At 46.2% G+C, this 22,887-nt stretch overlaps 1 protein-coding gene across 12 annotated transcripts in view; it reads left to right on the plus strand.

Moving 5' to 3' along the window:
• Window positions 1-1,461: 1,461 nt before the first annotated feature.
• CCAR2 (cell cycle and apoptosis regulator 2) overlaps window positions 1,462-22,887 on the plus strand; it is a 29,938-nt gene continuing 8,512 nt past the window's right edge. For 3 of the 12 annotated variants that reach the window (XR_014558117.1, XR_014558118.1, XM_083713477.1), the window contains exons 1-13: window positions 1,501-1,627; window positions 1,923-2,029; window positions 2,168-2,250; window positions 2,736-2,827; window positions 5,756-5,847; window positions 8,884-8,998; window positions 10,489-10,615; window positions 11,084-11,180; window positions 12,276-12,392; window positions 12,730-12,964; window positions 14,362-14,475; window positions 15,412-15,575; window positions 22,232-22,406. Coding sequence is in view for 6 of the 12 variants with exons in the window: in XM_083713477.1 (XP_083569603.1) it covers window positions 2,184-2,250; window positions 2,736-2,827; window positions 5,756-5,847; window positions 8,884-8,998; window positions 10,489-10,615; window positions 11,084-11,180; window positions 12,276-12,392; window positions 12,730-12,964; window positions 14,362-14,475; window positions 15,412-15,575; window positions 22,232-22,406 (1,395 nt within the window). In the remaining 6 variants the exon portion in view is untranslated. Of the gene's footprint in view, window positions 1,628-1,922; window positions 2,030-2,167; window positions 2,251-2,735; window positions 2,828-5,755; window positions 5,848-8,883; window positions 8,999-10,470; window positions 10,616-11,083; window positions 11,181-12,275; window positions 12,393-12,729; window positions 12,965-14,361; window positions 14,476-15,411; window positions 15,576-22,231; window positions 22,407-22,887 lie in introns of all 12 variants that reach the window. The other 9 variants (XR_014558119.1, XR_014558120.1, XR_014558122.1 and 6 more) reach the window with 6 other exon arrangements.

A 22,887-nucleotide genomic window follows, 5' to 3' on the forward strand; every position in this document is an offset into this window, starting at 1 on the left:
ACAATCCTATGACTGCAACCATGGAGCAGGAATTCTTAACAGTAACCTCCCTGTAGCAATTATGTAAAATTGGTTGGGAACATAGGAAGCTGCCTTACACTTAGCCATGCCATTGATCACTGACTGGTGACGATTATCCAGGGTGTCAGGCAGGGTCCTCTCGCTGCTCTGCCTGAAGATTATACCTGGGGTGTGCTGTGTGAAATCCTTTGTCTGTCCTGAATTCTCCCACATTCGGCTTCAGTGGATGTCACTGGAGTTCTAGTGTTATGGGAGCAGGAGAAAAACTTGACCCACTTCTCCCATTCTGTGCATAATTTTATACACTTCTGCAATATCCTCTCACTTGCCTTTTCTCTAAACTAAGAAGTTCCGAATGCTGCAACATGGGGGAGTTAGCTGCTGCATCCCTTTTATCATTTTGGTTACACTTTTCTGACTCCGTTGGCAAAAAAACGATTCCTGACACCCAAATTATACTGGGTGTAACGGGGAAAGGTGTGCTGGAGTGGATTTGTGTGTGGAAGGACTGTGAACTAAGTTCGTATGTTTCTCCATACAAATGCCTGGGTACAGAATGGTTTAATTCTTAATTATGCACATAATCATTGGTGGATCTTGGGGTATAGTAATAAGAAAGAAGTTCCTGCAAACCTGTGGTTTGCCTGCCCCTGGTGCAATCCTACACAAGTCTATCCAGAAGTAAATCCTATTGAGTTTGATGCGACTTATTCCCAGGTAAGTTATGATAGGAATGTGGCCCAAGACACTGAGCTACAAATTAGAAAGCAACCAGTCTGAATCTTGTCTGTGGCATGAACTTACTAGGTGGCCTTAGGGAAGCCATGCTCTCGCAGCCTCAGCCACTCCGTCTGCAATATGGGAATAATAATACTGACTCAGCTTGCAGTGTTGATACACGCGGAGCCTTATTTATAATTTGACAATGCATATGAAGAGCTTTCACTTGACTAGGCTAGCAACAGCACTATATACAGACTACTTTCACACACCTGTTGCCAGTTGCAATTTTCAAAAATAGATGTAGAAATGATTAAAGTGAAACATGATCAGGAATCTATAAGGCAGGACGGAAGCGGGCGGCCTCGGGGCAGCGCTGGCCCTGCGGACTCTGCCGAGGCCGCGACGAGGGGAGCTGGGAACACCCTGGGGGCCGCTGTGGGGAAGCCCCCCCCCCCCCCCGCAGTAGCGCGGCTCCTCTGGGGCCGGAGGCTCCTGCGACGAGAGCGCCGCGCAGTCCTGCAGGGCAGCCCGCTGCGGGGAGCCTCACGCGGCGGCGGCCCCTGGGCGGCCCGCGGGCCCCTCGAGGGCGAGGGCGAGGGCGGCGGCCTCGCGGCGCCTCTTCCGCCGCCAGAATCCCCTCCAGGGAGACTCGCCCACACGCGGCCCGCGGAACTCTCGACGGGCCAGCAGCGCCCCCTCTTCCGCCTCCCGCCAACCACTTCCGGGTAGAGCTTCACTCCGGGCAGAAGCACTTCCGGGGCCTGGCGCGCGGGAGGCGTTTCCGTTGAGGCGCACATCCGGGCGGAGCTTCCGGGTCCCTTTGTCCCTGGCGACGCCGCCGCCGCCGGGCTCCTTTCTTCTTCTTCCCCCGCGCCGCCCTCAGGTGGGCGCCTCCCGCCCCGCCCGGCCGAGAGGGGAGAGGCGGAGAAGCCCGGGGGGGGGGGGGCTGCCCTCGCGCGCCCGTTCGCCGAGGCCCTGCCGGCCCCGGGGGAAGTTGGCACTGCGGGGAGGGGCCGCGAGGACCCCGCCGTGCAGGCCGCCCCAGCTGGAATCCCTTTCTCGCTCCCTCTCAAAAAGTTTCTGCGCCTTCGCCCCCCCCCCCGCCCCCCTCTTCCTTTCCTGGCCTGTCCGGGTTTTGTTCTCTCTCCCTGCTTAACTCTGCCTGTTTCTTCTTCCAGCCGAAGATGAGCTGCTTTGCTGCTGAATAGGAATTTGGGCGCCACCGAAGGAACCCGGGTCTGGGGGGGGAGCCACAGTCTCCCCCTTGCTGTGGAAATCTGGCAGGGTGAGTCAGGGAGCAGCTGCAGTTCTGGGGGGAAGTTGTGGCAGAGCACCTGACAGCTGAAAGGGTTCGACTCTTTCGCCTCTGGTTTGCATGTGGGATCTCTGTAACTCTTGTGTCTCTCTCATTACATTATTCTAGAAAAGAACCCTTCAAAATGGCACAGTTCAAGCGTCAGAAGCAGCTGAGAGCCAGCAATCTTCAGGGAGCCAGGTCCTTCTCAGGTTAGTCAGATAAGGATGTTGTAAAGTTTGCCTCTGATCTATCCATGCTGTTGTTAAGGCCATGCTGGGTGGGTAGTATCTCTGCTGTTTCTTTAAACCCTTCTTCATGAAGGATATGTGATGGGTTTGTTTTTTAAAATCTTTAGAGGGAAAGAGATTTCTGCTTTACTGGTTTTTGTTAATGCTCTGTGCTCTGTGTGTGTATTTGATAGAAAATCAGCATACAAAAATATGAGCATTACTTTTGTTCAGTTCTTAGCTATGGGTGCTTTAGTCTCATCCTCGTCACCACACTTCATTTACTCTAATCTTTTGAATCTTAATGGGAATAGTAAGGAGCTAATCTCATGGTTGTAATGAAATGAATGCATTAAAATTTTTGCTAAGTGCCACCTATCTAATGAATGAAATTGTACATAAATGCACTTCTGTCTGACCATTCAATGATTTTCTAGTGTTTAAAATTATTTGCTCCTTTTCACTAGGAACCCAACCAGCCTCTTTATTGGGACCTGCACCTGGCCTCTTAAATCCTCCTATCTCAGCAGAGATTATTCAGGCGGCACGCCATCTTCAGGTCTGTGGGAGATGATTGGTTTTTCCTTGTAGGTGTCAGTGAAATTCTGGTGTTTTTTCATTCTCCCGAGAAAACAGTTAAGGGATTCTACTTCCACTGGAGAGCTCTATGAACAAGTTTCAAGGCAGTTCTAGTCAACTCCCTGGGCATGTGCCAGCAGCTATGTATTCTAGAGGCAGGCAAGTGGTTTATGATGTGTCTCAGATGGAATCTCAGCCAGAGGTCAGGTGAAGAAGGTCTGTGTGGCTCTCCTGATGTCTTTGGCATCTGGCTTCAAACTCTTTGCATTTAATGAAACCAGAGCTGCGTGCTCTGTGCCAGTTTGGCTCAAAGCCATTGGAGGAGGGGTTGGAAATATGTATTTCAGATCCTTGGAGATAGCAAGTGTGTGTTAGGGTTTACACACTGCCGCCTTCCTTCAAACCATCAAATTTGGCTTAAGGTCATGGAAGTGGTCATGACTCTGATTGCAACAGCGAAGCTCTTCACGCTGAGTGGGAAGGCTAGAAATTTGGGGGGAAAATAAAGAAAATGTTAAGCCATGCTGCTTAAGAACTCATATGTAATACTGCACAGTGTGAATGGGTGTCAGAAAAACAGTAGCCTTGACGAGGATCTGCCTGATACAGAGTTTCAAATTCACTTGTAGTCGTAACAGATCTAGGATAATTAGTATCTCCCATTTCCTTCTCAATTGGACTAAGCATATATTGTAAATGGTTACAGAACCGTAGGTGATGGCTCTATGGTATTCTTAAATTAGTCCCCCTGCCACAGTGCCGTAGATCAACCTGTTCATCCTAGTTTACAGTTTGCCTTTGCTGGAGCATAGGTACACTGCATCTCTGTGTCTACCTTGTGACTATCACTGCAGACACTTATTTTTATTTACGTATGTTGCAGCCACAGCAAAGGTGGCATTTTTACATCTCTGCCGTATTATGCAGTTGGTCCCTTTCCTTTCTCGCCCTGATTTGGCCACAGTGATCCATGCGACGGTCACCTCCAGGCTTGATTATTGTAACTCGCTCTACTCAGGGCTGCCCTTGACGCTGACCCAGAAACTCCAGCGGGTGCAGAATGCCGCGGCGAGGCTCCTTACAGGGTCCTTGCCACGGGATCACATTCATCCAGTGCTTTACCAACTGCGCTGGCTCCCGGTGGAGTACAGGATCAGGTTCAAGGTGCTGGTTTTGACCTTTAAAGCCCTATACGTACCTAGGGGACCACCTCTTCTGGTATGCCCTGTGGAGGACCTTAAGGTCCACAAATGACAACAGTTTGGAGGTCCCAAGTTGCAAGGTGGTTAGATTGGTCTCAGCTAGGGCCAGGGCTTTTTCAGTACTGGCCCCGACTTGGTGGAATCCTCTGTCACAAGAGACTAGGGCCCTGCGGGACTTGATATCTTTCCGCAGGGCCTGCAAGACAGAGCTGTTCTGCCTGGCCTTTGGTTTGGACTCAGTCTGACCCTTATGCTTCCCTCCCCTTATGGTTTTGATCTATGGGCTACTTTTAAAATGAGACTGCATTTTAAATTGCATTTTAACCTGTATTTTAAATTGGTCCCCATCCCCATTACATTTTTACTGTAAATTTTCTGATGTTAGCCGCCCTGAGCCGGGCGGGGCGGGCGGGGTATAAATAATAATAATAATAATAATAATAATAATAATAATAATAATTATTATTATTATTATTATTATTATTATTATTATTTCCTGTCTTTTGATGAAAAGGTATTCAAGACAGCTTCCAGCAGATTTAAACTATGTGGCCTTTGGTCCTAACCAATGGAATTTGCTCCCATTTAGTACCCAGGGCAACTAGTTGCTGGAGCACAATATTCTTTCCAGCAGAGAGTTAGTGGGGAGCAAGCTTTTCCTCTGGCTGGGGGTGGTCTTCTATTTATTTTTGTGTTCTTAGAAGCAGGGCAAGCAACCTCCGAGAGTCTGTTGTGTCCTGCGGCTGATGCATGGAGCCAGAGAGTGCTTCTTTGCAGAGCAACTGGCATTTAGCTGAGCAGTTGAATAACTCAGTATAGAGCAGATGTGGGGAACCTTTGGTCCTCCTGTTGTTGCAGAGCTACAACTGCATGAGGTCCATCATACATGGCCAATGTAGTTCAGCAACATTTGGAGGGCCAGACATTTCCCATACCTGCTATTGAGGAAGGCAGTATTCTTCTAAGTCACAGTTGGTGTGTGTTTGTAGTAACTACTTTGATGAAGTAGGGTAGAAATTTATAAAGAGGGCCTTTCTGTGATTCCCCGGTTTCCTGAAGTTTGCTTCAAATGTTAGTGGGCCTGGCAACCTCTTGTTTCGTGGCTCTCATGGTCACATGCATTTTGCCCTATGAAGTAAGTAATCTGTTTTACAGGTGTATATCCTGTTTGCCCAGTTTCTGTCGGAGTGCCCAAGTCAGTAGTGCTTTCCTTTCTCTAGTACAGTCATACTGATCCTGAGTTCCAGGCTCTACCGCATGTAGGGCCTGCTGATGTCTGAAGAGGCTCATATTACAGAATAGTTTTTCAGGGTTCAGTTGGGTTAGGATGGAACATAATTGTTCAGTTTGAAAGAGAGTTGGTTACTGCTTGACATCAGTAGTGATATTGAATCCAGTGTTAAAGGATTTAGAAATCAATAAATGGCAAATTCCTCCTTTGGCAGATGAAAGAACTTGAGAGTAGCCAGGACTTGATATGGGCTCAGTATTAAGAAATATTGTGAACTGTCTAGAACTCCAGTGACTGACAAAGAGAGTGAATTTGACGGCTTGTGAATAGGTCGCACCTGCAGTCTGTTATGATTGTACCTGTTGACTGAGCCTGGGGATTGGGTATGCAGATGACCAGATTTGTGACAGCGGTGATTAGTGTGTAACCTTTCATTATGTCATTATAGTGATTTCCCTGGGCCTTTGCTTTTCAGGGGGGAGAGAAACAACGAGTTTTTACTGGAATAGTCACCAGCCTCCACGATTACTTTGGAGTGGTGGATGATGAAGTTTTCTTTCAATTAAGGTGAGTAGAGAGCCATTAGGATGGCAGCAGAGACAAGAGGACAGCAAGTACCGTATTTTTCGCTCTATAACACGCACCTGACCATAACACGCACACAGTTTTTAGAGGAGTAAAACAAGAAAAAAATATTCTAAACGAAACAGTGGATGTATGATTTTTGTGGTTCATGCTGTGGCCACAGACATGTGATCTGACAGTGAGTTTGGGGTAGCCCAATACTAAAATCCCGAGGATCCATGTGGATCCGTGCTTTGTAACCACGTTTTAAGTGGGGAGGGAAGGAAAAACAATCAAGGGACAAGGAGCACACGGGGGGTGTGTGGAGAAGGATGCTGCGAATAATGCAGGAGAGGCTCCTCTCCGGCTTTGCTCCTTTAAAACAAGCAGGCTCTGCTTCTCTCCCTCCTCCCCGGCAATAAAACCACGATAGTAACCACTCTGAGACAAATCAAGAAAAATTGCGACCAACACTCTCCCCCAACAAGCGCAGTGAGGTCAAAACACACACACACACACACACACAGAACTGGCCCTAAAGTCGCAGGGCGCTGGAAGTCGCAGGGGCACTGGGGGAGTGAACGGGAAGCAAGAGAAGGAGCCCTCACAGACACACAGAGTGTCAATCCTAAAGTTGCAGGGGCGCGCAGGGGCGCTGGGAGAGTGAACGGGAAGCAAGAGAAGGAGAACGATGCCTGGGAGAGTGAACGGGAAGCAAGAGAAGGAGAACGATGCCTGGGAGAGTGAACGGGAAGCAAGAGAAGGAGCCCTCACAGACACACAGAGTGTCAATCCTAAAGTCGCAGGGGCGCGCAGGGGCGCTGGGAGAGTGAACGGGAAGCAAGAGAAGGAGAACGATGACACACACACACACACAGAGTGTCAATCCTAAAGTCGCAGGGGCGCGCAAGGGTGCTGGGAAAGTGAACGGGAAGCAAGAGAAGGAGAACGATGCCTGGGAGAGTGAACGGGAAGCAAGAGAAGGAGAACGATGCCTCACACACAGACAGACACACACACACACACACACACACACACACACACACAGTGTCAATCCTAAAGTTGCAGGGGCGCAGAGAGAGTGAAGGGGAAGCAGGAGGAGGAGAACGATAGCTCAAGCACACACACACACACAGCCCCTACAGTGGCTAATCCAAAATCGGACAGCAAAAAACTGCAGGCAGGGACAGAGAGCACGGGGTTGTTTTAAAGCAGCCAACCCCACTCTGCTTCTCTCCCTCCTCCCCGGCTCCGCTAGCTGACAGGAGCCGCTTACACCCGCTTTGCTTTTTCAAAGTGAGCCACGGACTGCTCACGACTGCAGCAAATTCCCCTGCCATCTGTAGGCATTCGCTCCATAACACGCACAGACATTTCCCCTTACTTTCTAGGAGAAAAAAACTGCGTGTTATGGAGCGAAATTTACGGTAGCTACTAATAGCATCTTCCCCTTGCCATCCAGCAGACTTGTGTTTCCTTCTATCTTCTTGAATTGCACCAAAGCCTGATCTACACTTGGGAAGAATGAGGAAGCCTGCCCTAGTATAGCCCTTTCTGCTACTTTAGATTGCAGCTGGAAGATGCTATTTAAATCCCCCACCCCATTTTTCCATTTTACAATATTCAACAATAAAGAAGCATTCAATAATATATATTCAACAATAAATCACACACAAATCCAGTAATGTTTTCTTCGACTTCCATCCCTCCTCTTCTATGGTTTCTTATTTTTCTTTCAAATGCTTACTTCATATTTTAATTTGTTCTTTTTACTCATTTTTCCTTTTTAATTCCCTTAGAATTCTCGTGTTTATATCAATCCTACTAATGTTTTTAATTGTTGGCAGTTTGTTTTCATATATTCAATAAATTTCCTCCATTCTGGTACAAAGAGTTTATCATCCTGATCTCTTAATCTTCTGGTAAGTTTCGCCATCTCTGCGTATTCCATCAATTTTAATTGCCAATCGTTTCTTTTGCAGGTCTCAAAGTGGTTCACACGATAAAATCAGAATTTAAAGCCACTAAATACATAATCAAAATAAAAACAAAAACAACCCAATAAACAGCCCAACACATTTTAAATAATAAAAATAAATTTCATAATAAAATTGAACTTGACAAAATAAAACATAAAAATGATTTAAAACCAGAAAATTTTAAAGCAGTTGAAAATACTTAAAATTCTCTTCCAGCGACATATCAAAAAGGACTAAGTCCTACCCACCCCACCATAAGATGAGCATAATCATACGAGGCAACATTAATTAACCAAAGTCTAGGTAAACAGAAAGGTCTTAGCTTGGCACCTAGAAACTGACAAAGATGGTGTCAGGTGAGTTTCCTTGGAAAGGAGCATTTCATAGATGGGGGGGGGGCACTGCTGAAAAGGCCTGTTCTCGTATGGCCACCCTCCATGCCTCCATTGGGTAGGGCACACACTGAAAGGCCTCTGATGAAGACCACCGTGTCCAGGCTTATTCGTATCTAGAGAGGTGTTTCTTGGAGTATTGCAATCCTGAGGCAACACTTTGAATTGTGGAGAAACAATTCCAGCCAGTTACTGCTGTTCTAGCTTAAGACTTGCAGAGATTTTTTTCTTTATGCAACAGATAACGAAAAATCTGATTTCCTCACGTGCAGTCTTTAGCGGAGGAAGCAGAGCTCAGTGGTGGAGCACATGGTTTGCCTTCAGAAGGTCCCCGGTTCAATTCCTGATATATCCATTTTTTATAAAAAGAATTGGACTGCAGGTGGTGGTAAATATCTGTCTGGGATCCTGGAGAGTGGCTGCATGTCAGAGTTGACAATACTTTGCTAAATGCTTAATTAGCCGGACCCTGATATTAGGCAACTTTGTATGTTTCCTGTGAAGTACAGTCAGAAAACGTAGACTCCTGACTCTGCTGCCCGCACAGGACAGGGCCTGGCTGGTGAAGCTGGGCTTGACCTTCAGTTAGGAGCTTTGGAGGTGCCCATTAGAAACTCAGCACCAGCAGAAATAAGACATGTGTTTTCGTCTCTTCTGTTTTGTTTCAGTGTTGTCAAAGGTCGGATCCCACAGATTGGCGAAAAGGTGCTGGTGAAAGCTGTCTACAACCCTAGCCAGTCAGTGCCCTGGAATGCCTTGAAGGTCCAGACATTGTCAAATCAGGTACCTCAGTGTTTCATTCTCCAAGTGTGTAGGGGGAATTCTTTTGTCGTATATAGAATTTGAGTTACTTTGCTTGTGTTCGCTTTGATCTCATGCACGGAGATGAGTTACCTTTCTTCTACTCAGGTGGCACACTTTATTCAGTGCTACTTCATATCGTACAATGAAGCAGTGAAATTCACAACTAACATGAAAAGTGGGACTTCCACCAGAGACATCAGAAAGGCCCAGATAGCTTCTGAATCTCCTGAATGGAATTGCAAGTCAGAACTAAGAGACCTGCTTCACACAGAGCCAAATAAGTGATATTATTATTGATAATTTTATTATTTATATGCCATCCATCTGATTGGTTTGTCCCAGCCATGCTGGGTACCTTCCAGCAAACTATAATAACACAATAAAACACCAAACATAAAAAAAATCCCTATAAAGGGCTGCCTTTAGATGTTTTCTAAAAATCATATAGTAGTTTATCTGTTTGACATCTGACGGGATGGTGTGGCACAGGGTGGGCACTACTACCAAGAAGGCCCTCTGCCTGGTTCCCTGCATCTTTGCTTCTCGTAGGGAGGGAACCGCCAGAAGGCCCTCGGAGCTGGACCTCAGTGTCTGGGTTGAATGAAGGGGGTGGAGATGCTCCTTCAGGTATACTGGGCTGAGACCATTTAGGGCTTTAAAGGTCAGCACCAACACTTTGAATTGTGCTCGGAAATGTACTGGGAGCCAACGTAGGTCTTCCAAGACTGGTGTTATGTGGTCTCGGCGGCAGCTCCCAGTCACCAGTCTAGCTGCCACATTCTGGATTAGTTGTAGTTTCTGTGTCACCTTCAAAGGCGGCCCCACGGAGAACGCATTGCAGTAGTCCAAGCGGGAGATAACTAGAACATGCACCACTCTGGCGAGACAGTCCGTGGGCAGGTAGGGTCGCTTCCTGCTTACCAGATGGAGCTGGTACACAGCTGCCCTGGACACAGAATTGGCCTTCACCTCCATGGACAGCTGTGAGTCCAAAATGACTCCCAGGCTGCGCACCTGGTCCTTCAGGGACTCAGTTACCACATTCAGGACCAGGGAGTCCCCCACACCCACCCGCCTCCTGTCCCCCCAAAAACAGTACTTCTATCTTGTCAGGATTCAACCTCAATCCATTAGATTTACAGTGTGAAACCAAAGAAACATATCAACCATCAACATAAAAAAGGAAGATCCAGATTTCAAACCAGCCAGTTTTCAGTTTCTATATAGTGACTTTGCCCTGGCCATTCTCTTCAGAAATCTGTGTTGCCTTGTGCTGGATTCCTTTTTGCATTGCAAACCAAAGTTATGGGAGTTATCAGTGTCCTTTCTTGTCTTGTCTTATGCTGTGATATATCAGGGTCCGGCTAATTTTGAAGCTTCTTCGCAATGAGGTCTGCATTCTTAAATATGGGAACTAGTAGGGTAAGAAGGGTTGTATTTCAGGTTCATAGCCTCTGCTTGTACCACAGCCTCTTCTGAAGCCTCCCACCCCTCTGCTCCATGTGGCTTCTTTGGGGCAGAAGCAAGGCATCCTGGGAGCCCAGCCACAGCTGCTGTTTCAGCCTCACCGTATCCCACCTCTCTTTCCCCAGAAGCGTAAGTGTTGCTGCTGCATCTTGTGTTTGCTGGTGGAGAAATGGAATGGTTAGACATACTAAGCATTGCAAATATACAATTTGGGGTGGTATGTCTGGTGATGGAATTTGAGACAGATCTCTTTTGGAAACCATGGAAGAAACTGAGGCAAGATCCTCTTTTAGGATGGTAGTATGGAGCCTAAGTCTTCAAGAAGCCCTCTTCACTGGGCCAGGGGAAAAGACTATAATTTATTTGAAAAGAGACGGGTGGATAGGACCTGTGTTGCAGCTCTGTGAAGGATCTCTAGGGTGGTATATATGTGGCCAAGGTGGGGAGCTAGATTTTCAGTCTGAGATGGAATTAGTATATGAATTGGAACCAGCTGATGATAACAATTGTGAGTGAATTGGGGGGGGGGCAGCACCACAGGGAGGCCAATGAATTGTCCAAAAGGCAGAAATAAGACTGCATGTCTTTCTTCCTCAGCAATGAGCCTTTTCCAGACATCTCCATCGCTGCACTTGAGCCATCTTGGCAGATATACTGGTCGGGGTCCAAAGGGCAGGCAAGACTCAGGCAGATGGTAAGGACTGTAGGTGTCCTCTGTGCTGGCACAAAGTCCCTTTCTGTTCCTCCTCCTTTTTGGATTGCAAATAGTGCAAGCTTCCAAAGAGAGTTATCCTGAATAGCCCTTGACACATATGCTTGTTTTTTCCACAACTGGAAGGTTTGCACCTGTTCTCTGTGCACCCCCCCACACACATTGAGATTTAGTATTTTCCTTGTGCTTACACTGCCTCTTTCTATTCAGCAAAAAAAAAATCATATCTAGGAAACCTGCTTCATACCAGGTCAGACTGTTTGTCCCCTTAGCCTAGTCTTGTCTGCTAGTATTGATTACGGTGGCTCCCCAGGGTCTCAGGCAGGGGGAAGTCCCGTCCCCCCCAGTAACTGCTACTCAATCCTTTTTAACTGGAGATGACGGGGGGTGGACCCTGGCTCCAGGCTTTCCCCTTTCAGTCTCGTGCTGCTGCTTTTAGTTTCAGTTGTGCTTGTAGTATTACAGGGTGGCAGCTGCAAAATTCTCTCAGCCTTTCTCCTGCCCCTCAAGGATTCTTGTGCCACAGTTAGCCATGATGGCTGAATAGAATGGTTCAGAGGCGGTATGCCAATGGATACACGTGATACTGGTGGGCAAGGGTGGGGAGGCCTGTCAATGCCTTTGTGTGCCGGTTGTGGGCTTCCCGGAAGAATTTGGCTGACTGCTTTCAGAAGCACAGTGCTAGATAACATATACACTCCTTTATGGTCTTCTGCGATATTTGTTGGGGTTGCCATAGGTCAGTGACTAAGCAGAATCAATCCTGGTCGCACATTGCATGGGAGAGTTGATTGATGCAGTGAGTCTTAGAGCAGAAGGCCCTGACATCTTTGGATGAAACACATGGTTATAAATCTGAGTGACTGCAGTAATTACAGGTTCCACACCATTTCTTCCAGGGTAGGGATATAGGTTTGTCAGACCATAATTTTGGTAATCAGGCTGGGTGTCCCGTGCCCCCTCTCTTTCCTAAGCTTAGGGCCTTTGCAGGGCTGTGTATTGCTAAGAACTGAAGCTTGGAGGATCTGGCATCTCATGGCTATTGCTGTCTTAGCTGCTGTGCTGCCATGTTTTTAGGGATGACTTTGACTCCAAGAAACGGAAGCAGAAAGGTAATGAGCCATGGGGAGTGAAAAAACCACGGCACGAACCACCCCAGTACCGAGTCCAGTTGGCCTGCTATGCTGTGAACAGGTAAGGCCAGGAAACCAAGGGGCCCCTTTTGGGGAGGGAATTGCTGAATGAACCCTCTCGTGTCAGGAATAGGAGCTTTTCATGCTCAACAACTAACTTCCTTGGCAGAAAGGAAGTATATAAATGTCACCGTCTTCATTATTCTCAACCTTTCGCTGATGTGGCTTGGGAATTAGAAACTCACAAATCAGTATAGTTAAAATCAATGCAGTTTTGGAAGGTTCATTCCGCCATCTTGTATCCAAACATGCACAAAACCTGCTCCTTAATCTTGAGAACTATAATTCAAACGACACACTTTTGGGGGTTGGCGTTGGCATCTGTTTGTTTTCTCCAGCCCCTTCTGCGATGCCATGGAAATCTTGAGGCGTTACTGCAGTATCCAGCTGCCCAAGGAGTTCTATGATGTGCGCCTCAGCTGGTTGGACACCTTTCCACTCACTCAGCCACTGACTCTCCGGCACCCCAGCCGCATCCAGGTAGCCAGTACTGCTGAAGAGGCACCTCAGGGTGATGAAGGCACGACGCAGGAAGCTCAGCCAGAAGATGCCAACTCTGCATACAGTGCCAAGGTAAGGATTTGGTGGCTGTCCTGTTAACACAAACCAAATGGGGGCTGGACCAAGAACTGGCAGATGTAGTGGGTGAAAACCAGGTGCTGCAAATAGTTTTAATGTTTGAGTCAGGCTGAACTTCAAGCTTATTTGCGCACCTCTTGAGCTCACCTTCTCTGTTACTAATGCTTCATCCCATCATACCTGTAAGAGTCCATACTAGGGCATCAAACTGCTTTCCCCTTGCAGACTCAGCTAAAGCCCAGTGTTGCTTTCACCATGCTATCCATGCTGAGCACAGCACTACAGTACAGCACAGATTCAGCTGAGGCTGACTAGGTGTCCTGGGATTAACTGATTCTTTTTGCCCATACATGGCTGGTGCCCAACATAAAAGGAATACAGTGGATGCTCGGGTTGCGAACGTGATCCGTGCGGGAGGCACGTTTGCAACCCAAAGTGTTTGCAACCTGCAGTGCCGCATCTGCGCACGTGCAGGTCGCGATTCGGTGCTTCTGCGCATGCGCAAAGCGCGATTTACTGCTTCTGCACATGTGCGAGTGTCGAAACCGGGAAGTAACCCGTTCTGGTACTTCCGGGTTTGGCGTGGTACGCAACCCGAAAACGCACAACCTGAAGTGCCTGTAAGCCGAGGTCTGACTGTACTGGGAACTGCTTGGCATTCCTGGGGCTCCCACACACTCACACTCAACTAACAGAACTTGCATCTGCACCTCTCTCTTGGTGTTTTAAAGAAGAAAAATGAGAGAGGTTGTAAAGACGACGACTTCTTTGTTGTACATCAAATTCTGCCTACGTATGTTTGTTGAAGATAACAGACATATGGAAACCATAAGCTTTGCTGCCACTTCCTTCACCTTCCCTTTAGCTAGTAGCCTCTTCTTCAGATTCTGCAAAGGGCTCTGTGGCATTGTCGGATTTGGAGAAAGATCTGGGCCCTTCTCGGTGTTTTATATATCCAAGACATTTATATCCAGTTTTTCCATTAAAATGTTTGACGTGGCTTACAGTTGTTTTTTTATTAAAAAGGTCATAAAAAAATAGAAGGCAGCAGCAGTTAAAAACAGTATCAATGAATTAAAAACTATAAAAATATGTAAGAACAGTTTACCCGTTGCATGACATTTTGCTAAGCCCTTTTCAGGATCAGCCATGCAATAGCCTGTCTGCAATAGGGGGTGGGAGTGAGGAGAGGTCCCTCCAGAGGTCCCTATGAAGCTGTATTATGCCAAGTCAGACCATCCTCTCCAGAGAGCCACTCTGATGTGATGGTAGCTGTCTAGAAGCCTGGACAGAGGTATTTCCCTTTTTGAGATACCAGGGATTGAACCTTCAGCTTTCTACATGAAATGCTTCTTCCTTTCTGCTAAGATATTGGCCCCTCCCCAATGTAGGTTTTGCTGCTTTCTTCTCCGGGCATTGAAGAATTTTACCGCAATTGTTTGCTATATATTGAAGATCCCAGTGACCAGAGGGAGAGTCCTGAGCACCCAACTAAGCAAATTAAGGTGAGAATCTTCTGGTTCAAGAGAGGGCGGCCTAGAGGGATGCCAGACTTTACTCTTAACCTTGTGCAAGAACTAGGAAGGGTGAAGCTGCTCAGATAACTGGGAAGAATATCCAGGAAAAAGATAAGAAAATAAGGTGGCGTTAGAACTATACAGGGGCAAAATTTGAGAAGCAGGGTCAGGTGGAAGACTGAAGAGTGATTCAGGGAAAATACATTGATGAATATATTCTCTAGTGCCCTGACCTATGGTTTAAAACAATAAACAATAGACTACAAATTTATGGGCAGAATATTGTGATTTCTTTTCCTATGTGGGAGTGAACTTCTGTTCCATTGAGATCTGGAACGACTTTCTTCTCCTGTGAAAGGGCTTTTATTCCCACCTTTTCCTCTGTGGTTCCAGGAATACCATATCTAGAGACAAAGATTTTAGATGATGTAGGTATTGCTTTTGAGAGCATACATTTGGGGTCAACAGCAAGCTTACCCCCACCTACAAACTACTGTGGGATGTTGGCTACCTTCTCTAGGAGCAGGTACAGTTGGGCTTCCTTAAGGTCTTCTAGCTGGATGATGTACAAAGTGCCTTGGATCCCTTGCCCCATTCCCCGCACTCAACCTAGATAAGGTTCCTTTTCTATAGCTGGGAGGCTGATGCTGACAGTAACATGTTCTCTGCCCTGCTTGTGGTTCCCTGCATTTTGGATTGGACAGGTTGTGGTCTGTAAGAGGCTATTCTAGCCATGAAGCATTAGGTTAGACTTGATGCCTTTTGGTCTCTTCCAGTTTTCAGTGGGTAAGGAGCCATGCTGATCAGTCAGGTGTGGTTGGGGGCTGGGGTAGCAGGAGTTGGGGGTAATCAAGGCATCTCCCTGAGCTCAGTCACCCTCCAAGATCTGGGTAGTATGTCTCCTTACAGTCTCTCTTTCCTTAGTTCTTGCTGGGAAAGAAAGCAGACGAAGCAGTGCTGGTTGGAGGGGAGTGGTCCCCATCTCTGGACGGTCCTGACCCAGCTGCAAACCCTATGGCTCTGATTCACACAGCCATTCGTTGCACCAAAGCGCAGATTGGTTTGGACTTGAGTGCTTGCACGAAGTGGTGAGTCTAAATGGTGTTGGGACTGGAGACTATGGGTCTGTTTAGAGCTGGGGTGGGGAACATTTCAGCCCGGGGGTTGCATTCCCTTGTGGGCAACTTTTCGGGGGCTGTATGCCAGTGGTGGGTGGGGCAATGGCTTTATTTATATCCTACCCATCGTCTTCCCTTTCTGCAAAAGTGCACATGTACCTCCCAATCCAAGGAAACGAGAGGTGTTATTCTAGCCAGACCAAAGCACTCCAGGGTGGGGAGCAGGGCTGCTAAGGGGAGAGGAGGCCTGAGAGCCACATTCAGCCCCTGAGCCGGGCCTGAGGTTTCGCCGCCCTGCTTTGGAGAGAGATTCATGCAGACTATCAGCCAGCCCCTATTTGTTTATATATTGCCTTTCCACATGAGATGTTCAAGGAGGTTTACATCAAAACTGATAATGTGAAATCAATAGAATCTTCTTACCTGGGATCCCAGGTAAATGATCATCACAGTGGTACCTCGGGTTAAGAACTTAATTCATTCTGGAAGTCCGTTTTTAACCTGAAACTGTTCTTAACCTGAGGTACCACTTTAGCAATGGGGCCTCCCGCTGCCGCCGTGCCGATTTCTGTTCTCATCCTGAAGCAAAGTTCTTAACCCGAGGTACTATTTCTGGGTTAGTGGAGTCTGTAACCTGAAGCGTCTGCAACCTGAGGTACCTCTGTAGATCTGATCAGTTTGATTGAGTTAAGGGGGGTGTACTTGGTAACCATATCCTTGAATTGCCAGGTAGATTTTAATAGTCGTAGGAACATATGCAGCTGCCTTATACTGAGTCAGTCCATTGGTCCATCTGGCTCAGGAGTGTCCATGCTGACTGGCCGTGGCTCCAGGGTTTCAGGCAGGGAGCCTTCCTCCAGCCCACCTGCAGATGCCCGAGACTGAACCTGAGACTTTCTGCATACAGAAGCATGGGTTCTTCCCTTGAGCTATGGCCCTTTCCCATTTAGGCAGAGTAAATGCCTCTTTTGCTGTTGGCATACTATATCCTATAGTCGAAACGGGGACAAAAATAAAACACATTATAAAATAAAATTTTCTGGGTGTCCCCCCCTGCCTTCAGAAGTGAGGTGGGTGGAGACTGGAAGAAGTTCCTTCTTGGTTGTGTTCCCCAGCGGTGGAAACCCCTTGCAAGGGAATATCCCCAGTGCCTCTTCTTCTGTCTGTTTGGCACCATGCAAACCCCTTTTTATGTTTCCAAGCTTTTCATCTCTGTTTTTCTTTTCCCCTTTTAAATGTTGCTGCTGTGTTGTTTTTATGGCTTGCGACTTTCATTTTTTATTGTTCATTATTTATGTTGATATTTTTAGGGTTTTACATAAGCTGCCCAGGGCACCATCTGAATACAGGCTGGGTATAAATGCCTAGAATGAAAAAAAAGTGAAACTACAAGTCATTGTTAGAAAGGGACTTATCTGTGATTTGGAGCAGACGGCCTGTGCATGCAGCTTCATGCTGAGGGACTACAGAAGACTCTGCGATCAGAAGAAGTATTGAGCAGATAATGGCGGGCAGCAACAAAGGAACATGTGCCAGAGCACAGGATTGTCGTCCCCGGGGCCCGGGGCCCTTTTGGCTTACCATCTGCCACCATTGCTTCTCCTGTGATGGGAGACCAGATTGGTGGGGTGGAGGGTAAAGCTTCTGTTCATACTGCCAAGCAATACAAAAGCCCACTAGTCATATTAGTCTGTTAGAACAAATTTTAAAAAATGATTATGTGGCACCTTTGAGGCTGATTTAACTGCGGCATCAGCTTTCCTGGACTAGAAGCCTAATAATGCATCTGGTGAGGAGTATTTTTAGTCCATGAATATTGATACAACACAAATCTGTTCATTTTTCAGATGCTACAGGATTCGTTCCCTGTTTCTCATTTTATCATTCAGAAGCACAGCAGCATGTCATTATTGCTTGGCTAGCTTGACCACTAGGTGGCTGCCTTTTTAATGAGATAAAGCAAGCAAATCGGTTTTGTTGAGTCTCAGCTTTATGCATGTGCTATGCAAAATTACGTTGATTTTATTCTGGAAATTTATTGCTGCAATGTAAGAGGGCTATTTTTCAGAAATGCCTACAGCACTAATTTCTTTCTTGGCAGAACTGAAATGGCTATGGCAGGGGTTGGGAATCTTTTTTGGCCAGAGGCTAGAGCCTGTCCTCAGGGCCAAATGCAAAGGAACTTTTTGCCAGCAGCAACCAGCAGCTTAGTGCTGTTTTTTCCATTTGTAAACTTAACATTTTCCCTTTGCAGTCCCCACAAACCTGTTGCTTCTTCAGAAGATAAATGCCTACAGATGTTTGAATTCAAACCAAGCCTGCAGATAGACAGTTTCAAAAGGGCTTGTCAGTAACTCCCGCTTTTCAAGAAATCATCAGCAGCATGCTTTAAGTTCCTCATTGCTCCTTTGCAGCCATGTCTTTACCTGCCTGTGGGGCAGGTGGTTGTGGTTTGGAGAAAATTGCTTCAAGGGCCAGTCTACAAACGCCGGCCTAATTCTGGTCCATAGCCTGGCAGAGGTTCCCCATGTCTGGCATGGGAATGTCTGGGATTATGACCACATTTTCCAAGTCTGCTTCTTAAAAAAAAATTGATAAGAGCTAGTGTGTACTTTAAATAACCCCATGAATCAAAGACCTGAGAGTTCTGTAATTAATGATGAAGTTGTTTCTGCCCTTTGTGAGCTGAAAGCATCCTCTCCTCTGTTTACATTCCGGGTCCCCTTCCTCTCACCTGTAGCAGTGAAGCAAAGGCTCCTTTTGAGCCATCACTGGGCAGGGGGCCTTCTTTGTGGGTGGGAAGCATCAATACACAGAATAGGTGGAATTGCAGAAAACATGGGTGGATACGGGTCTCATTGCCCAGGCTCAAGGGCTTTTGCTCAGTTCTTGGGGCTTGGGGAGCTACTTCTAGGGAAAGCCCATTTGTTCTGCCATCCTGAGAACTGTGTGCCACTGGTTCCCTGGAAGTCCAGCAGGTGCTTTTGCACATTAGCTCCTTGGAGTCAGTGAATACTTCATAAGATCAGACCTCCAGCCAATCGACACGGAGGGGAGAAGCCGGAACTTGGAATACATTGGTTTGGTTAGTAGCTGCATGGCTATATATAGATTCCTTGCGCTGGGTAACCATGGCAACAGATCTTATTTTGCTTAAACCTGACTGCACATGTGACTTGTTTGGGAAGTAACAGATGCAGGAAGATGGGAGCTTCTGGGCCTTTAAAGCTTTGCCACCTGTTGAATTCAGTCTTCGGTTGGAGTACTCGTTCCTCAGAGACCCTCTTCTTCTGTTCTCGAGTGCTGAACAAAGTCAAATGTTTCTGGAGTGAAGTCTAATGGCAGGGGCAACTGCAGTGAGCGAGGCTAGCAGAATGAATGACACTCAAGTTCTGGATTCTGGAAACATTATAGGCCAAGAGCAGCAACAGAGCTTGGCTGATCACTGGATTTTGTGGAAGGAATCCGTCCTGGGCCAGTATTCATTGGGCAACTGTTGCCAACTTGGATGGAAAGTAGATCTTCTCCAGTAGCGTTTGGCTGTCTCACTAGCTTATTTATTCATAAAATGTATATACCACAGTAGACAAAGAAATCACTTAACTGACTTACGGGGGAAATGATTATAATAGTAAACCAATGGCCCCACCTGTGCACTATACATTTAAGCTGAACAAAATAACACAACACGATGGCCAATAGCAATGGCACTAAACACTATTTATAGACTAATACAAATGATCAGAAATTGCAACTAAAGTCTCGAAATCTTCTTCACCGGTTACGGTGGAATAATTCAAAAATTTGATCTATACATAATCTGTCACCAAATATCACCGGAACAGAGTTTCCGGATAACCAATCTGTTTTGTTCAATTCTTCATCAGCCAGACTTGTAAGAAGGATATGAGAAGGATGCAGTTCAGTTTCTTAACAAGATATAAGTAAATATAAATGCTGTAGGAAATATGCTAGTTAGATTTTCATTGTTTTATTTAATTGCATTATGATCCACTGACTGGATGGGGTACTGTTTTCATCTGGTGTTTAGTGCCTTGCCGCCGCAGCAGTACCTATTTATCTACTTATGTCAGGCATTCTTGCTGTTAATGTTGTGCTTTGTCTTTAATTTTCCTTACAGTATATTAGTTTCACTTGTGGCTAACTATATTATGTTCTTTACAATTTGTTACCAGCATCAGTGACTACTGTATCATATCAGCACTGATCCAGAGCATATTTCCTACAGCATTTATATTTACTTACATCTTGTTAAGAAATTGAACTTCATCCTTCTCATATTAATTCTTACAAGTCTGGCTGATGAAGCATGGAACGAAACAGATTGGTTATCTGGAAGCTCTGTTCCGGCGATATTTGGTGACAGATTATGTATATATATTGAACTTTTGAATTATTCCACCGCGACCGGTGAAGAAGATTTAGAGACTTTGGTTGCAATTTCTGATCATTTGTATTAGTCTATAGTGTTTAGTGCCATTGTTATTGGCCATCGTGTTGTGTTATTTTGTTCAGCTTGTCTATATTGCAGCATAGAGGTCTGTTCACTATACATTTAAGGCAGTATCATTCCGTTTTAAACATCTGTGGCTTTTCCCACAGGGCTGTGGGAGTTGCAGTTTGTTAAGGAGGTTGAAAGTTGTTAGGAGACGATTCTGCTCACAAAGCTATAAGGAATTGATGATATATTCCTATGAGGGAAATAGGGATCTCCTCGCAACTTTAATGCCCCCGCCCGTTTCTTTGGGGGAAGCCCACAGCTGTTTAAAGTGGAATGATACTGCTTTAAAGGTATCGTGCAGATGTGGGGCAGTATCAATTCTTATAAAAATACAATAAATTAAAACTTTTTAAAAGCTTACTAAAACAGAAGGTAATTTTATACCATAGATAAAACTGAGTGGTGCATAAAGAGAAAAAAAGTATAAGCATTAGGAATCAGAATCCAGGGAACTTTGGGTAAGCATATATGTATTTAAAGCTGTTTACTGCCTCTGTTTCTGCAACCTGAGGGAGGAAATTCCAAAGGTGGATGCCACCACCAAGAATGCCAACTTCCATGTTGTTGCCAAGCAGCAAACCCAGCAGGGACAACCAACAGGGTTTCCTTGGAAGATCTTAAAAGCTGGTTTGGTCTGTACTCGGGAAGGTGGTATGCTAGATTAATGGCCGCTGCACGCACAATTCTCTTCTTTAGGTGAATGCCAAACATGTTATACATGTACATGTAAAGTGTGAATGCTGAGAACATGTGCTGGCATAGAGAGAGGCCTCTCCAGAGGTTTGAGTTAATCTGCCAATTGAGTGTGTGTTTGGTGCCAAACCTACGCCTGCTGTTGTGTAATGGGTGAAGTAGCTTACAATACAAATTGTTCAGATCCCTGAATATATTGAAGACTCAAAAGAACTGAAAATCATTTTAAGGTGCAGCTTAAAAACTGGTGGTGGTAATGGGGCTTGGAGTGGGGAGAGATCAGCTTTTGAAAGATATTTTCCCAAAGCAAAAGATGAACACTTATGAGACTATGTTGAATCCATATCTGTATTTTTATAACAGAATTGGTGATGCTGTTGAGGAAAGGGAGTCCAGGAATGTGTGTGACCTCCTTAGTATTGTCAGATGATGGGAACAAATGAGCCCGACCACACAGTACAGCCAGGGTGGGGAACCGTTTTTCTGACGTGGACCTCGTTCTTTCAGGGATAATCAGTAGTTGGGCGTGGAAGGGAGTGGAGCACCCCTTTCCCCTCTCTTTCTGCCGTTCCCTTTCCCCCCACCTGAAATAAGGCTGAGAGCTGCAGGGTGCTCTCCTCCACACTACAGGCAAAAAAGTCTCTGCATTGCTGGCTGGTATGAGTCAATATCCCAGGAGTCCCATCTCCTCCTCCTCCTCCTCCTCCTTTATCCTGATGGCTGACAAATCCATTCTGTAGGTTCTTTTTTTCCAAAAAGGGTGAAATGCAAATAGCATTACATACACAGGTTATTTAAGTATATCCTCATTATCTAATTTGTAGAGCTTAGTGTGTGTAGTTCAGTGTCTGAGTCCCCTCTTGTAACCTTTGGGGAAGGAATCCTCACAGTACTTACTGGCTCATTGCTGTGACATTTCTGCATTTTTCAGAAATCATTCTGTATTTTGCTGCTTGTTTTGCTGCTTCTCTAGGAATGAGGCAACTTCCTGTGGGAGTCTTGCATCCCTACACACTTTCTGCATTTGCTGGTGCAATCAAGCCATCCCCACTCTACTTCTTGAATTTAGTGTGATCTCTCAAGGAGGCTGATCCTGATTTACTTTGGTCTTGGCTCCATGGGTGGGATGGAGAGTGTTTAGCAGAAACCACCCTGAGTCCTGTAACTGACCTGGGATGCACCCAGCTCTTTCCTTTTGGGACTACCAGGAGAGGCATAGACTTGGAACAGATAGGATTGATCAAGACCTAAAAGGCTCTTGGTCTCAGTGACCAAGGAAAGAAACCATTCTGTAAAGAGCCTGCATACCAGCTGCAGCAGAAGAGCTTGGTGGGACTGTACAGCCCTCCTGAGAAGAGGCCTTTTTGTGTCCTGTTGTGTCTCAATTCTCTCTCCAATCCCTGCTCACCAGGTTCCGGTTTGCAGAGTTCAGATACCTGCGTGAGGGAAACCCATCTCATCAGGAGAGGACAGTGGTCTTCTTGCCAGACATTTGGAGCTGCATGCCATCTCTTGAAGAATGGGAGGCCTCATGCAAGCAGAAAGCAGAAAAAGCTGCTGCACCATCAGAAGAGAAAGTGGAGATGGTAAGAATGGGTTGGTGTTGGACAGAAAGTTAACCAGAGCAGAGAGAAATCAGAGGCACCTGCTAACCTACAGCATGATAGCTTGAAAGGAGGGTTTTTAATATTTTATTTATTTACTTAAGGCACTTTTATACCACTTGGGAGAAGGGCCATTTGATTCCCAGCATCTACAGGTAGGGCTGGATGAGAACCCTGCCTGAAACCCATTTTAGGGAGTTGCTGCCCTTCTGTGTAGACAGTATTCAATGGGCTGTTGGTCTGACTTGGTATAAAACCGCTTTTTAGGTTCCTATGACTTCAGTCATGGGACAGTCCTTGTCTCCCAGGCTTTGTGGGGTCACGCCACCAGTTTAAGAACACAGTTGGGAAGAGGCTTTGGCTTTGGCTTCAGATTGAAGCTAGACATTAGCCTTGGCTCAGGAGTATGTACTTCATCCAAGTTAGGGGTTGTTGCACCCAGTGCTTACTGAAATGAGTATGC

The sequence above is a fragment of the Podarcis gaigeae genome, assembly GCF_964106915.1.
Source record: "Podarcis gaigeae genome assembly, chromosome: 15".
Classification (NCBI taxonomy): Eukaryota; Metazoa; Chordata; class Lepidosauria; order Squamata; family Lacertidae; genus Podarcis; species Podarcis gaigeae.